Raw genomic sequence first — 16,642 nt, 5'->3', positions numbered from 1 at the left:
AGATGCAGACAGAAGAGTCTCAAGTCCACTTAGAGAGAGATCTCATTCTGTAGGCCTGAGATGTTGCCTATGGATCTGCATTTTAAAACAAGTGCTCCAGGTGATTCTAATGCAGGTGGTCTGAGTCCAGCTTTAAGAAATCCTGGTCATAAGACTCACAGGTACCACAGGAATGGTGAGAATTAACTTTTACAAGAGATGGCGAAAATTGTCCAAAGAAAAGCCAGTTTTGTTTTGTTTCTGTTAAAAACAAGTTCTTAAATAGTGAACTATTCAGGAAACCACCTGAAGATAAATGTTAACTTCCCTAATCTGTAAAAGGAGGAGTATTAATTTAGTAAAGTAGTTAAAATACAAAAAATGAAAATCTTCCCTTTTTTAAGGATCTATCAAACTTCCCTCGATTGTAATCAATTTTTACTAAATAGTACAAGGTTTAAAGAAATACATATTGAAAAGGTCTGGGGTGGGGCAGACCCTGGGAACCATAAAACCCTTTCCAAGAGTTAAAAAATATGCTTTTTAGCAAAAGTGAAAAATGCAAGCATATTTTTTCTAATATACTTTTGAACTGGGTAATGAGATGGGAATCAGCACTAGGTTTTTGTTTCTAATTTGATAATCATCCTTTAAAGAGTTAACGTTTTGGATTTTAAAAATATTTATATAGGTTGGCTTTTGAAATGCAAAATAAAGTAACCTAATAAAGGCAAAAGGCAGGGAAATGCATTAATCCACTATGGATGGAACTTTCCATTTTAATGTATGCCTCTTATTTATAATTATAAAAGAATTTCATTCATAGGCTACTCACAGTTGTTATTTGGTGCATACAGAAGTATTAAACAACCAATTGCTAGCTCGATAGCTTTCTCATGACATCTAATGGTAAGCAAAAAGTAGTATGCATATTTAAACATCACCAGTAACCAATACTTTTCAAAATGAAAAAATTCAATTAGACCATGCTTTTCTCAAATCATGCTCTTATTTATACAAATCTCAAGTTCATACTAATTAGTTTTAAAAAGATCCAAAGCTGAATGCAGGTACACTTTATTCTGATTCCTTTTTTATTGTTAGCACATTTCCCAGAAGTCCATAAACCTCTCCATTTGCACTGTGTGGGTGAGAAGCATTATTTCCCATATGGCTATTATAAGGGCTTCTTAAATTAAAGAAAGAAGCTTTAGTTTCTGCAGCAGGAAGTAACTCTTCTTTGATTGTAACCTGTGAGACACTTTCAGCAGATGAAGGCTCCCTCCAAATGTCCTTGTCCTGTGTTTCTCGGCTGGTAACAGAACTGCCTCCTTTCTGGAGCATGTAATACAATATTGGGTTAGTTTTGGTCAGTCTCGGAGAGTCTTTTTCATACTCATTCTTATCCACATCTGTGATAACCCATTTGATGGGTCCCTTCTCACTGGACATGGAACACCCATTCAAAAGCCCAGATTCTGGTCTAGACCCCACACAGCCCATGTGCTCAGGGAAAGGAGGGCTCACAGGAGTTTTGACCATTGCTGGGTACGGAAATGTCCTGTTATCCATGCAACTGTTGGGCTGAGCGGAACTATACATCAGTCCATTTAAAGAAGAAATACTAAATTCAGATTTGCTATTATTGCTCACATTGTTTTTGTGTCCTTTCTTTTTGCTGTCAATGACAGAGTTACTCCTGTGGGGGGACAAGTCTCGCACACAGTTTTCTGAGAGAAGCAGCTGTTTCAGAACATTGAAACTTTTGCTCTCTCTAGCCCAACTCCTATGCTCACTTTCACTGGATGAACCATGACTGGCAGGATATTTAAATTCAAGATCATTTCTGCTAAATTTCACCTCTTCCTGGTTGAGCAAGGACCCATACAGTACTTCCGGAGAGCTATGATTATTTGCAGCATCAACAATGTTGTTTTTTATCTTTTTGAATGGATTTTCTAATGGCTCAGTATAAAGTTTCCTTTTCTTAGGGACCATGCAAAGATTCTTTGATTCTAGAGGTGTCAGTTCACTGTTTCTGTGGCACTTGTCTGGATCATCTGCCAGGTAACCCTCTTGATTCTGTCGCAGCAATCGACTTAACAGACCATTCTTTGAGATAGAAAAATCCTGAGGTGAAACGGGCTCCAATTTGAAGTCCTCTGACATTGGTAAGGCAGCTGCACTTCTCTGCATGGCGGGAGTCAAACCTAAGAACGGATCGCTCTTGGCCTCGTGGCTCAAGTGCACATTTGTATTATGAATGTGTGCGTCATCACAAGGCTCAGATTTTATTTTCACCATCAGTATCTGTTCACTTAAAGCTCTCTCTGTATGTTCCTGAGTACTATCATCTCTTAAAGGAATTTTCTCTTTCTTTTCATTCTTACCTTTGTTGGGATTTCCCAGGAGCAGTTGGAGGACAGTGCGTCTTTCCAGCAGATTTTCAATTTCAGAACCAGAAAGTCCTGGTTCAGGACCTGGTGGTTGACTGCTGAGCGCTTTATTTTCTTCAACTGCATTTGTTTTATTTGAGAGCAGAGGGCTATTTAATCTATCAATCATACCTAAAGGTTTGTCTGAGTTTACACCTAATGGCTGTTTGCTAGGTCTCTGCTCTTCCACTGACATGGAAGACTGCATTCCACATTGGGCCAAATTTTGTAACAGTTTACTGGCACTAAAAGTTGCAGAATTTTGCACGCCTTCACTTTGCGCTGGTTTCTCTCCTTGTGATTCTTTGCTTTTTGTAAGGTCCATCAAGTTGTTAGATGCAGTATTTGTTACCTTTTCAGACTGCATACTGCAGGCATATGGTGGAGAATTCCATTTGATGACCAGAGAGTGTTGAGAAAGATTGATGGGAGACTCTGCTTTGGTTGATGAAAGCAATGGTGGAGTGCTCACTGGAGTAGTCCTATGTGTACTGGGGCTTTCTATTACAGACGTCCTTGTATAATTTTGCGTATTGAACTTTGTCACATCACCGTGTACTCCCTGAGGGCTGGTGTTTTTTTCTACATTTTCTTCGTTCTTGTGGCCCAGGAGCAATTGAAGAAGCGTAACTTTCTGGTGTGAATTTAGTTTAGAGTTCTTTGAGGTATCTTGATCGTCTTTGCTATCTACATCTGGGACTTTGGGGTCCCAAGTATTTAGCAAAGACTGAGTTAAGTTGTCAAGAGAAACAGGCTGGTCAGATTCTGGTTTTTCGACACGGTGTTTGCAAGACAAGTCTATGGGCACGCAGTTGGAGTAAGAACTTTCATCACCACTGCTGTCATCTGTGAAACTAGGGTTGTTGTCTGAATATTCATCCATAGTTGTTGGTGTACTGCTCTCCTCGAAAATGCTTCCTCTCTCATTCGGGTTATGTCCATTCATTGGCTTAGGTATGGTCTGGCTTTTGAGAAGATGTAAAAGCAAACTATTATTAGCAGCTTGTTTTATATTGTTTCTTTCCACTGAGTTCTTATAACTTGGATTTTTGGGGGAAGAAGGAACGATACTCATTGGATTTTGAAAGGTGGTAGCATTGCTTTTGCTGGCTATTAATTTGCTTGCCGATGTTCTTGCCTGCCCATTATTAACATGGCTTGACATTCCTTTTGAGAGCTGGAAACTACCTACATCCTTCTGGCCATTTTCCTGCAATCTGGCCATAGCAGCAAGTCTTTCACTTGCCACTTGATTTGCATTCTGTGTTTTTAAAGCATGTTCCCGAGAATACTGCTGCAGATGGGCTTCACTTGAAAGGAGTAACGCTAACTGGCTACAAGCAACGCTAGGTTTAGGAGAGGTGGCAGGACTAGCCCTTTTTTCTACCATGCTTGCAACAGCTTGTAATCTCGCAGCACACGACAAGGGTTCACTCATGACCTTGGCTCCACTTTGTCCAACATGATGAGGAGACTCTACAAACCTATCTCTGATGAGGTTTTTAGTTACATCAGGAAGATCAGTATCAGGCTTTTGATCTTTAGATTTACTTTTCTTCAACAAAGTCTTTAAGTGACTTGATGCAACACCATAGCACCTTAAATCCTTCTCTACTTTTAAAGAATCATGACCGAGAGCATATCCTTGCTCCTTGAGGCTCTGCCTAATTTGTTGTGACAGAGCAACGGTCTGCAGCCTAGAGCTGAATGACTGAAGCAAAGAGGCTAGTAATGTACTATCCTGTTTGCCTTTAGGCACATTGTCAACCATGCCAGCTAGCAAGGCTTCCTTCTTTACGTTTAAGTTTACGATGGAATCAGACAGCCTCTTCCGCTTTGCTGCATTCCAGTCCTCAGAAGACTGCAACAGTCTGGCTTTTTTGAGATGCAGCATGCCAGATCCCTGGTAGGTATGTGTATGGAGAACCGGACCATTACTTTGACAGGTGGGAAACGCACTGCCAGAAATGTTAAAGTTCTGATCTTCTTCATTGTGCCCAGCAGACTTTTTGTCAACGGCAGTACCTGATCCCCCTGCAGCCTGATGCATTAGTAATCCTTCTAGGTAAGTTAAAACAATAGAATCCTGATGCACATCGGAGCCAAGCTCTTCTCCATGAGTCATGTTCAATAGAAGTCTTCACAAGGGTTTGGTTTCTATTTACTTTCAAGAATGGCTTTCCGTAGGCGAGATGTAACTTTAATAAGTGAGTGTCAATTTATCACCTTCCATAGCAATCAGACAGAGATGTACTGTTACATTCTGATCAGGATATCTTCTGGAAATGACAACATAAAAGGCTTTAGAAATGCTCCAGTGCAGTCTGATCACAGAGCTGATCAACTTCTGAGTAAGAAGAAGCAGAAGAATTCCTCAATACATAGGGCTGGAGTAGCAAGCAGATATTCTTAGTGAATATATTACTTTTCCATCTTCATCTTTTGTTTTCTTTAAGTGCAAATAACAGTATTCTAAAAAAAAGTAAATAAAAATAGTTAAGGAGGTGCAGAGCTAAGGTCATGCTATTATACCTATGAGAAAAAGAATAACATTTATAGGTTTGTACATATACATTACATATATATATATATAATATGCAGATGTATATGCACTATAGTCAATTATTTAGTAATTTATTTTAGTCATTCCTATCAAGTTGGAAATTCTGTGGGTTAATCTATAGGGCTAAATGATCAAATCATTTAGTGAAAAATACTTCAATGTTATATAACTATTAAAGTTTGTAGAGCTTTTTAATTTTCATAAGCACCTTCCTATAAAGGAATACGAATGTTAGGTCTCCTTTATAACTTTACAGCTTTATAAGGGAGTTAGCTCTACCTTTCTTATATTACTGGGCACTTAGGAAGAAGCCAAGTAAAATGCTGAAAAAGAAAAGGGATGCATATGACATAAGACTCCTCTGGTCAGTCTGAGTAGGGTGAAGGCCAGTACAGCACATTAGCTATTAGCATTATTCCCCAAACATACTAGATAGTCAGCAAGTAACTTTTAAAACTTCCATTTTCAAAAACATGGAAGCACTAACAAGTTTAAGATTATTTCGTAGGTCTGTGCAATGAGCGACACTCTTAATCATGTTCATAAACATTTAAATATTGTCACACACTTACCAGTAAACTAAACCTATAGTTTTATCCAAGGCTTATTACAGACAAAAGACAGTGATTCTTTAGATTCTCATTCAAGGATAGCAAAGATTTAATGTACTCATTTAAAACTCCTAACTCATATTGCTCTATGTGGAATTTTTAAAGTGATATCTACTCCTTGAAGAAATCGGGGCACACACACACACACACACACACACGCACATACATATATATATATATATATTACAATGAGAAGTTTTATTGATAAGAATCTGTAAAATATTTCATTGGTAGTTTCTAAGATGATACCAAAGAACTTACTACTAACATATCTACAACTGAAGAAGCAAGAACTCACTATATTTCTAAATACTTGCTAGGTTTTTGTCAAATTCACCTCAAGAAGAAAGTCACTAAACCTCTGTATGTAATGAATTCCATAAAGATATTATTCGAGATTCCAGAACATGTTAATCAAGTTATTAGACCTTTCCAATTCTATTAACTACCTTAGTCCTCATGGAATTAAAAAAACAAAATAAAACTATATGGTAAATCTCATGACTGCCACTGAGTATCCTTTCTCATATTTCCTTTACTTAAATAAATAAACAAAAGAAAACCTTAGGGAATGGGGAAGTATCTCAACAAAACACTACTTTTCCCATTTGGTAGATCTTTAAATGGATAACATGTTGGTTCATTAGAGACATATTTTTCTTTCTTAATGGTACCAAAATACGGGTGTATTTTTCAACAACATTGAGGTTGAAGGAACTTGGTTTTATAAGAAACCCCCCCCCCCTTTTTTGGTACAAGAGAGTTAAACTAAACGTCATTCTGAAACCTCTGAGCTACAGCATGAACCCTTTATATTTTATTTTGAAATGGGGGTCTAAGTTGTTGAGTGTCTTGCTGAGGATGGCCTTAAACCTGTGATCCTCCTGTCTCCGCCTCCTAGGTACTGGGATTATAGGCTACTAAGTCCATGCCTAGCCTAAAATATGAAAATATATAATTATATATCACCTAGTAAGATTAATTGATGTGTGTAGTACTAGGAATTGAACCCAGGGTCATTTTACCTCAGATCTATACCACCCAGATTTTTTTGTTTTTGTTTTTTGAAACAAAGTCTCACTAAGTTGCTGAGGCTATCTTCAAACTTATAATTCTCCTTTCTAAGTGTCTCAAGTACAGGGATTGCAAGAGTGAGCTACCATACCTGACTAGCAAGACATTTTTAAAACTATTTAATAATGTATAAAAATTCATTTTCTTTTTTTCCATACCACTGCCAACCTTTTGGTTCTTAAATGTACTGAAGAAAATCCATTAAAATCACATCAGTCATTTGATATTTGATTTGTACATAGTTTAAAAAGCACATTTCACTGAAATAGAAGAATACTTAAAATAAGGCTATTGGAGTATCTCTGAGTTCATTTTATTCATGTCATTTCTATTCCACTTTTTTACTATGCATAAGTTGTGAAGTATTACTCATTGCTTTAAAAATGCTATCTATACATTTCTGAATTTACCAAGCAGTTCTGGCAGCTCATTTTTTATTTATTTATTTATTTATTTATTTATTTATTTATTTATTTATTTATTTATATGTTTGTTTGTTTATATATGGTACTGGGAATGGAACCCAGGGGCATTCTATCCCTGAGCGACATCCCCAGCCCTATTTTTTATGTTTTTATTGTGTAACATGGTCTCTCTAAGTTGCAACGGGCCTCATTAAGTAGTTGAGGCTGTGTGTGAACCGTGATCCTCCTGTCTCAGCCTCCCAAATGCAGGGATTACAAGCATGTGCCACCACACCCGCTAAAAGCTCATTTTAAAAGAAATTTCTATAGTTTCTTTTCAAAGAGTCTCCAATTATCTAATTTATCATCTACTCACCCTCTGACCATTTATTTCCTGTTTTATTTTTTCCAGTACTGAAGATTAAACCCAGGTGCATTCTACCACTGAACTACATCCCTAGCCCTTTTTATATATTTTTTTTATTTTTACACAGAGTATCTCGATGTGACTACACATTGGCCTTGAACCTGCAATCTTCTTGGCACAGCCTTCCAAATACTAGTGTGCCTGGCTAAGAGTAATCATTTCTTAAATTAAAAAAAAATTCAACTTTTAACGTAACTATATACAAGCAATATCCTTAAGCACCTTAGGTCTGAGGTCTTTCATATATGTCAACACATTCAATACATGACTGCTACAGATAAGGTATAATGGCCCCTGAAGAGCTCATAAATTAGTATTTGAAGTTGATGTAATTGGGTTGTGAGGGTTGAATTCCCAACAATGTGTAAATCCATGCTAATGGGTTTATCTCAGTGGTTTAGGCCAGTAGGGTGTAACTGGAGAAGGTTCTCTGGGTCTGTGGCCTTGGGGATTACATATGGCTCATGCCCCCATCTCTCTCTTGCTTCTGGACTCCATGATATGAGGAAGACAGCCTTGTGCTAGCCCTCTCTCCCCTTGCATCCCATAGCCTTGACCTGAGATTCTTGGTCCCCAGCCTCACATAGACTATACTTGAAACTGTGATCAAATAAACCTTCCTTCCTCTAAGTTATGTGGTCAGTTCTTTAGATTATAGCTGTGAGAATGCTAATACAATAACCTAATTTAAAGTATTAGGAAGGCGGGTTTTTTTTATTCACACACACACACACACACACACACACACACACACACCCTTTGGAAATATGGATACATATGAACCATTTAAGTGAAATCATAAATATTTGAAACCAAATACTATAGCTTCATCAGTGAAATTCCAAGCAATGAAGAGGCAAAAGCCATTCTAAATATTCAACTTTTTCATTTCATTTACATTAATACAAAAAAAATCATATTGCAATTACAACCATCTTGGAGATTTGTTTTAGGATTGGTGAATTATATTCATTTAAAAAAGGGAGGTGCAAACAAAAATAAAAAGCTAAAAAAATTAAAAAGAGAGGTGCAAAAAATAAATTAAAAAAAATAAAACAGGGTGGTGCAAAATGGAACAACTTAGAAGACTATGTCAATCTGTAACCCTAAGCTTCTGTAACCCTAAATATTACTAGTATACGGTCCCTCTTCCCTATCCTTGCTATTTCTTTTCATGTGACCTCATTATACATATAATATAAAAAATACATTTAAAAAGTAAATGTGAGCCAGGTGTGGTGGCACATACCTCTAATTCCCATGCTTGGGAGGCTGAGACAGGAGGATAGCATGTTTGAAGCAAGCCTCAGCAACGTATAGAGCAAGGCTCTCAGCAACCTGGCCAGTCCTTGTTTCCAAATAAAAGAATAAAATAGAGCTGGCGGTGTAGCTCAGGGGTGGGATACCTCTGGGTTCAACCCCCAGGATCAAAATAAAATAAATAAATAAGGTTTTAAAATTTTTTTGAGTAAGCTGGGTGTGGTGGCGCACGCTTGTAATTCCCACGCTTGGGAGGCGGAGGCAGGAGGATCGCTCAGGTTTGAAGTCAGCCGCGTGCACTGGCTTAAGAGACACTGTTTCCAAATTTAAAAAAATAGTATAGAAATAGGTCTGGGAGTGTAGCCCGGAGGTAGAACGGTTTCCAGGAACCTCAGTACCACCAAAAATAAAATAAAATAAAATTTTTGGAGTATTTTAAGAATTTCAAATGAAAATTATAAACAAAAAAAATTAGTTTAGAAAAGGTGGTTACCATAGCATGTACTGTAACTATATATATATACATTATGTTACAACATCTTCCTCTAGCAAAGTGGGCAAATTTAAGAAAGATTTGAAGGAAGATGATGAATAAAAGCACCAATTATATGAAGCAGTGGAGGATAATGAGTTTCTGAAGGAAACCTGTTAATATGATGAATCTGTAAATCAAAGGTTGTGGTTACCTGAAGAAGCTGCTTCAGGTGAACCTCAGAGGCACTACCTACCTTATTCTAAAAAAAATAAAATAAAATAGATAACGAAGCAGAAATTCTTAGACTATTTAGTGCTGGAATTAGTGGAGTGAGCCAAATTTCTCCAGATAATTTCCTTTATTATGACTTAAACAACTAAAGAGGGAGAAATCATTAACATCCTGCCCACCTTTCCATGTCTTGACTTATTACTTCTTTGTGTATGTGTGGTGTGGTGTGGTGCTAGGGGCTGAACACAGGGGCATTCTAACTCTGAGCTATAACCCATGCCCTATTTTATTCTTTTACTTTGAAACAGGGTCTCACTATATTGCTGAGAGCCTAAATCGATGAGGCTGGTTGTGAATCTGTCATATTCCTGTCTCATCCTCACAAGAACTGGTATTACAAGCTTGCACCACCATATCCGGCTGCCTTTTTACTTCTGAAGTACAGAATTTAATAGATAAATTTAGGGGGAATAAAGGAAAGTATGATGCTTGGATAAAATGCAACCCATTGAGACCTATGGATATTACTACCTCATAGACATGTTAAAGTTAAAAATGTATTCAGTGTTTTTTAGTATTAGCTAGATGCAATTTCTTTTAACAAAAAGAGATTATTCTTCAACCACCAACATGTAGTTCTCTTGCCTGGTTTTGAACACATACTACATTAATGTTGGTATGCATTTAATAGGTTTCTTTAGAGATATAAAAACAATATGTTTAAAACCTAATAGCTTCTAACATGTTGTTATCCACTCACTTGTCATTTTTCTAACTTCAATAATGACTCTATCAGAAATTCTGTATTTCTATTTAAAGATACTCAACATTTTCTTACCAACACAGTAATGGAAACTTTACTTGCATCGCATACCTTTGTTAAATGACTCATGAATTCATGAAACACAGTATTTTCAGAACTTGGTATACAGAGGAGGAGAGAAATCAAAAGAAGTAAAAGTACTGAAAGGACAAAATGGAAAAAAATTGAAAATAGAAATACTAAGAACAATGAAGATTTTATAAATTCTACAATTCTCATATGGTTTCAGGAGAATTAACTTTGTACAGAAACCATGATAAATGATAATAATAGCCCATTCTTAAACATTAGGATGGTAGACATGATATGCAAAGTAAAAAAATTATTTAATGAACACTAAAAATGCATATATCTGAAGGGGAAAAATAAAACCTACCTACTAAAAAAAATTGAACGATTATTTCAACTTGGTTATAACTTTTATAAGGTGGTCATATAAAATTTTTAGAAAAATTCTAATTAAATTATTATAACCATTATATACCAAGAAATGACTAAACTTTGATTTTAGAATTATCACCTTAAATCAAAATGAGCTCTTTATAATCTAGATAAATTAATTTTATTCTACAGTATACAAAGAACACTAGTCATCACCCATTACCACCTGGGTCCAACAGACATTTATTTAATATTTCAGTCAATTTATGAATGATTTAAAAATAAGAATAAAGAATAAAAGCAAATATACTTATTAGAATTATTGATAAAAATTTAAACATAGCACTATAGCCCAATTCTTAATTCCTATTTTCCTGTTTTGAGGAACAATATACATGAAATGGGCAAGGTGCTTTGAAATGATTACTCTTCAACTATCAAGTATAAATATGAAAATAGCTTGTACAATGATTACAAATTTCAAATACACACCTAAAACATTTTAGGACTTCTGACTCTTTTCTGTACTAATAAAATTAAAAGCACCAATTATAGCAATTCATCAAATTATTTAATGTCCACAGCATCTCTTTCCTTTCAATCTCCTTTATCATAATGCCTGCTGCAGATATTTATTTAATAAACAGAGTTACAAATAAATTTGGGTGTTCAACATCATAAAATATAAAAGAATACTCTCATACACCCTTTGAATAAACAAGGTTAGTGGAGTTTTTTGGTCTCAAAATACCAAATAATGACCAGAGTGCAGAAGTCTTTCATCTTTTGTCCTCAGTAAGTAACTGGATGAAAATACCCTTTCTGTTCCTAAAACTATATCATTCACTCACTGATGCTTGAGAAAGGATCCTTGGAGAAAATCTATCTAGGATATTGTCATCTGAAGACAAGAGTCAAGGTGCTGCTTATACAAACTGATGGCACCATCATCATTCTTGTCTACAGTGCTATTAGTCTCAGTATTCATCTTCTGATTCATCTATTTGAAACACCTTCCTATGTCAACTTTCTTCTCTTTGACATTCTGAATAGAAAATGAAAAATACTGAATTTTCAACTGTACTTAATAGAAAAATGAGAAAACTATAAAGATAATATCTCTAGATTTTTGTACATTCATGAAAGATGATGCTGCACAATGAGATTTACAGTAAGAAAACTGAAGATAGTATAATAGTGAGGATTTATTTTACTATTGCATTGTCCTTCTAGGCACTTCATTTCTTTTCCTTCTGTCACGTTATTTTAGTCTTTTTTTAGAACAATTGGGAATAAATGATTAAATGGCAAAATGCTTAAAGATAAAAGAAAAATATTATCACTAAAATTCCATAGTCTCCCTTCAAATTATAAAAAGATTCCAATAAACACATAGAATAATGGTAAGATAGAATATTTTATTCTATAAAAATACATTTAGTAGCCGGGCGTGGTGGCGCACGCTTGTAATCCCATCTCATGGGAGGCTGAGACAGGAGGATCACACAGGTTCAAAGCCAGCCTCAGCTACTTAGTGAGGCTCTCAGCAACTTAGTGAGACCCTGTTTCCAAATAAAATAGAAAATAGGTCTGGGAGTATAGCGTGGAGGTAGAAAGCCTCTGAGTTCCACCCCCAGTACCACCAAAAAAACCCAAAAAACAAAAAACAAAACAAAACAAAGAACAACAAAAAAAAACACATTTGCTATAATTTTCAAAAAGAATAAGAGTCAGGTAGTATGATCCTTCCTACTAGTTAGAAATATTCTTTAAAAAGATCTTGAAAACTAAAACTGAGTCCAAAGAATCCTCATAGTACTCCAAGTTTAAATGCATTTCATGACTATTTAATAAAATTCATGTCCAACTTCTTAAAAATTTTAATTATAAACCGAATCCTTATTTCATTAATTTAACTTAATAAGCATAAAAATCTTTAAAACTTTACAAAACTTAGATTTCACTGGTTTACTAGCATGTAGTAGAAAAATATTATGGTGAGGCATAATTATTAAAAAAATAAAAAAAATGAAAGAATTACTTGGAATCTTGCATAGATTTAAGGAAAGATACAAGTTTCAATACAGGCTAGTTTTACACCTAGCAAAGTGTTTGAATTTCAAGCATATATTTTAAAAAGGATTGTGCTATCTTTATTTAAAATAAAGTAATTGAGCCGGGCGTGGAGGCGCACGCTTGTAATCCCAGTGCTTGGGAGGCGGAGACAGGAGGATCACAGTTCACAGACAGCCTCAGCTACTTAGTGAGGCCCTTTGCAACTCAGTGAGACCCTGTTTCAAAATAAAGAATAAAAATAGGGCAGGGGGTGTAGCTCAGAGGTAGAATGCCCCTGGGTACCACCCCAGGACTGCAAAAAAAAAAAAAAAAAAAACTTGATAATTTCTTATAAAATCAATCAAAATATAGATTTACCTTCTGATGGAATGTGGATTCCCAGACAGTAACTTTCTTTGCCATTTCTTTCCCATATTATCTTTATCAGAAGACAGATGTATGGTTGTTTAATTCAATGGATGTCAAAAAAATGAACCTACTTAGAACCATTTTATTCAACTCAAGGCCTTAACATTTGAAGTTATATCTTAAAAAGTATTATGCCCCCTCCCAGGGTTCTCATTTTGGGTATAAATACTCTTCAGAGATAGAAAACCAGGAAACCACTGATTGACACAGTAGAAAGCAAAGCAGCTGCCCAGAATACTCTCCACTGCAACCTGAGGGACTTACATATTTTTGCTCAAGGCAAAATTTGCTCCTAACTTCCAGGTTTATCAGCTTTAACTTGCTTGTCAGCTGCTTCCAAATGACTGAAATAGTGTCACTCACATCCCTATTGAAAAATACTCTACAGGAGACACTGCTGCTTGATTAACAACACAAGGACATAAGAATACACAGAGCTCTTCAACTGCAAATTTTCATTTCTACAATTCTAAGTAATTTGTCAAATTATAGTGGAAAAAATGACAAGTATTTTAACCAGAAAGATGATACATTGTCAGAGTTGTTGATAGAGCCTGTCCAACAGACTTTATCATCATCTTAGTGAATTCTAGAGAAGCAAATAGTCATACACCATGCCTACCAAACTCTTCCCACAGATCTACCATCAATAATTTATGGTAGGATGATGAAATTTTAAATATATGTTTATGTAAAAGCTAAATGAGAACTTGTCTCCAAACTGGAACTTTTACTTATCTCAGAATGGCTGTTTACTGAATAAAATACAAGGTAATAGTAAATATTTATGATCATTGGGGAAATATATAAGAGATGAAATAATTATATTACGGATAGAAATAAATACCCCTATAATTGATGTGGCAAAATAAAAGTAGCTTGTTTGTTCTGAATTACCCTCAGAAGGATTATGTCTATGCAACTGGATCAATAACTGCTATTTATTTTTCCTTGCGTTTATCTAAAAAAAACAAATAAAAATTAAGATAAAAATGTTGGATATTTTAAAATGAGAATCGAAGGACTAAAGAATCAAAGGAGCTAGAGAATGTTCTAAATTCCCCAAAATTCCTATTTCAAAAATGTAATGCATGCCTGGGTGTAGAACTTCACTGTCTTGAAAATATAAAAACTGGAATATTGTTAAATAAATTTAATTCTAATTACAATGTTTAAAAAAGGAATAATTATTACATGACAGAAAACAAGCAATATTTATCATATCATTAGTATTAGTGTCTATACCCTGTGTTTTCTATAATTCTTTTTTTGTGCTCCTTAAGAAATCATGGTTTTTCTGGAAGAACACAAAGTCATTATTAACAAAGTATTTTGTTAGCATATAAATGCAAAAAAAAAAAATCCTGAATCTTAAAAGGAGAGTATAGCTTTTCTTGACTTTTCCCAATAGTTTTTCAAAGCAACTAGTGTTTTCTATTGATTTTCAGAAATATAATATTTTTCAATCTCTCTGAAAATAAAAAATACAATGGAAAATAAACCTTTCTTTTCCTGGAATTTCTTGGGTGTTTATACTATCTATACAAGGGCATTCTTTGGGAGTAGTGGGTAAATCTTAACAAACTCAAGTTTGGTTTCCCTATTCCTAAAATAGATTTGACATAGAAACAGAAGCACAAGGTCAAGGTCACAGATCAGTAAGAAAGATTACCCACAGAACTGATGTAACAGCTGGCATTTGATCAAAGCTCCTAGGGTTTTTAATTCATGCAGCAGACACTACATTTACTCATAGGACACACTTTGTTTTAAAAACACTCCTCCCCATCCTAAAGACAAGATCTTCATACACTTTTATTAAAAATTACACTCTGTTAAAAATACTGTATTGAATTAGAGAAAGAGTAAAAACCTGTGTGTATGTGTGCTCCAGAAACGCAAATTTTTATGTGTGTGTGTATATGTGTGTGTGTATGCTTACATATTTATTTTTGTAATTGACCTTTGCCATGTGATAATTCTGAAATTAATGTAACTTGTAGATCCTTGAACGGACCATGCTCTTCCACACCTCTAAGCCTTTGTTTCGCGAAGGCTTAAATTCCAAAATATATTCCAAAGTATATTCCAAAATATCCTGGGCCATTCCTTCCTAAACACACAGATTTAGTGGCTAAGTACTGGTGTAAATATACTCATAGCCTTCCATGAACATTTTCAAACCGTACACCTAGGAAGAACTCTGGTTATCAACAAGAGCAACAAAAGTGATTTTTAATGGAATATGTTACTAAAGAGTACAGTTATCTAACAAAACAATGCCTTTTGTTTTAGCACTCAGACAAGACATTGGATTTATTTTAAATTACATTTATGAAAACAAGAGTTTGATGAATGTTTTATTAATGCATTTTTATTAAAACCCACTTTGTTTGTTTGTGGTGCTGAAGATCAAACCCAGGGCCTAACAAAAGTGTTATACCACTGAGTTACACCCCAGCCCCAAGAATGATTTCAAACATATATGCTGGTGGGTCAAATTTATACTGTAAAAGCTTTTCTTGTTAAATCAAGTACTCCCTGCTGTACTTTATATAATTTGCAAGTTACTTATTATCCATGGCATGTAGATATTCTCAAACAAAATAAAAAGAAAAAAATCAAGTCAAATTATCAAATTAAATATCATTAAAAATAAAATTTCCTGTATCAGGCATAAGTAGATTATAAGCATACTGAAATCACAATTAATGTATGATAGTTTGTACATCAAAGTTTGATGACAAACTCCACTGATGTTCTACTTTGCAAATAAATAAAATTCCTTATAAAATACATCATTAAAGTCTTTTTAGAGGTATAACTTTATTGATTAATAAATATGTTCTTCTTTATGTGATGTCTGGGTAAAAATGCAGCCTTGCTGTGAATAGACCATAAACTTTTATTTGATTTTCCAGAAATGGTAAACATTATGTGACATCAGTCTTAACAGTACAGAATACACCATTTTTGGAAGTTTTCCGCCAGGATGTGGAAGAGAACTATCTACAACATCTGTAAAAAGAAGAAATCAATAAAACTGACAGGATCCCATCCAAAATGATTAATAAACAAAAAACAAGAATACTATATGCATGATTTACCTGGAGAAGTTCTGTCTTTACATATTAGTAGGTAAAGTAAACATATGCCCTTCAACAAAGAAGATTAAACTCCTACCAAAACATCAGTAGGCCACTTACTTTAAATGATTTCATATTTACTGAAGTCATACTTTTCCCTAACTGCTTTTTTTTGTCTATTTGTGCATACAACCAAGTGTTTGAAGTAATAATCTCAGTAAATATAGCCCGGAAGTGCTAATCTAAGACTAAACTTTGTAGCACTCCAGGTCTGAATCATGTTTACTCCCACTGGCGGGGACAACCTGCACATGTTTGTACCGTGGTTCTTGCCATGCAGATGAGGAGGGGGTGGTGAGGGGTTTTAGAAGAGAACATGAGTAAGTAAGCTGGAGGAGAAACAGGAAGA

General features: G+C 35.0%; 1 protein-coding gene across 1 annotated transcript; it reads right to left on the bottom strand.

The window, feature by feature from the left end:
- Nucleotides 1-1,056: 1,056 nt before the first annotated feature.
- On the bottom strand, nt 1,057-4,539 carry NRIP1 (nuclear receptor interacting protein 1; the record flags this gene model as incomplete). The annotated part of the gene is made up of 1 exon (XM_080696213.1): nt 1,057-4,539. One exon carries the CDS (start codon nt 4,537-4,539, stop codon nt 1,057-1,059), a length of 3,483 nt encoding a protein of 1,160 aa, XP_080552339.1.
- Between the last annotated feature and the right edge of the window lie 12,103 nt (nt 4,540-16,642).

The sequence above is a fragment of the Muscardinus avellanarius genome (genome assembly GCF_963383645.1).
Source record: "Muscardinus avellanarius genome assembly, chromosome: 5".
Taxonomy (NCBI): Eukaryota; Metazoa; Chordata; class Mammalia; order Rodentia; family Gliridae; genus Muscardinus; species Muscardinus avellanarius.
Note: the sequence above shows the minus strand (reverse complement) of the source record. Positions and strands in the feature narration are given on the sequence as shown.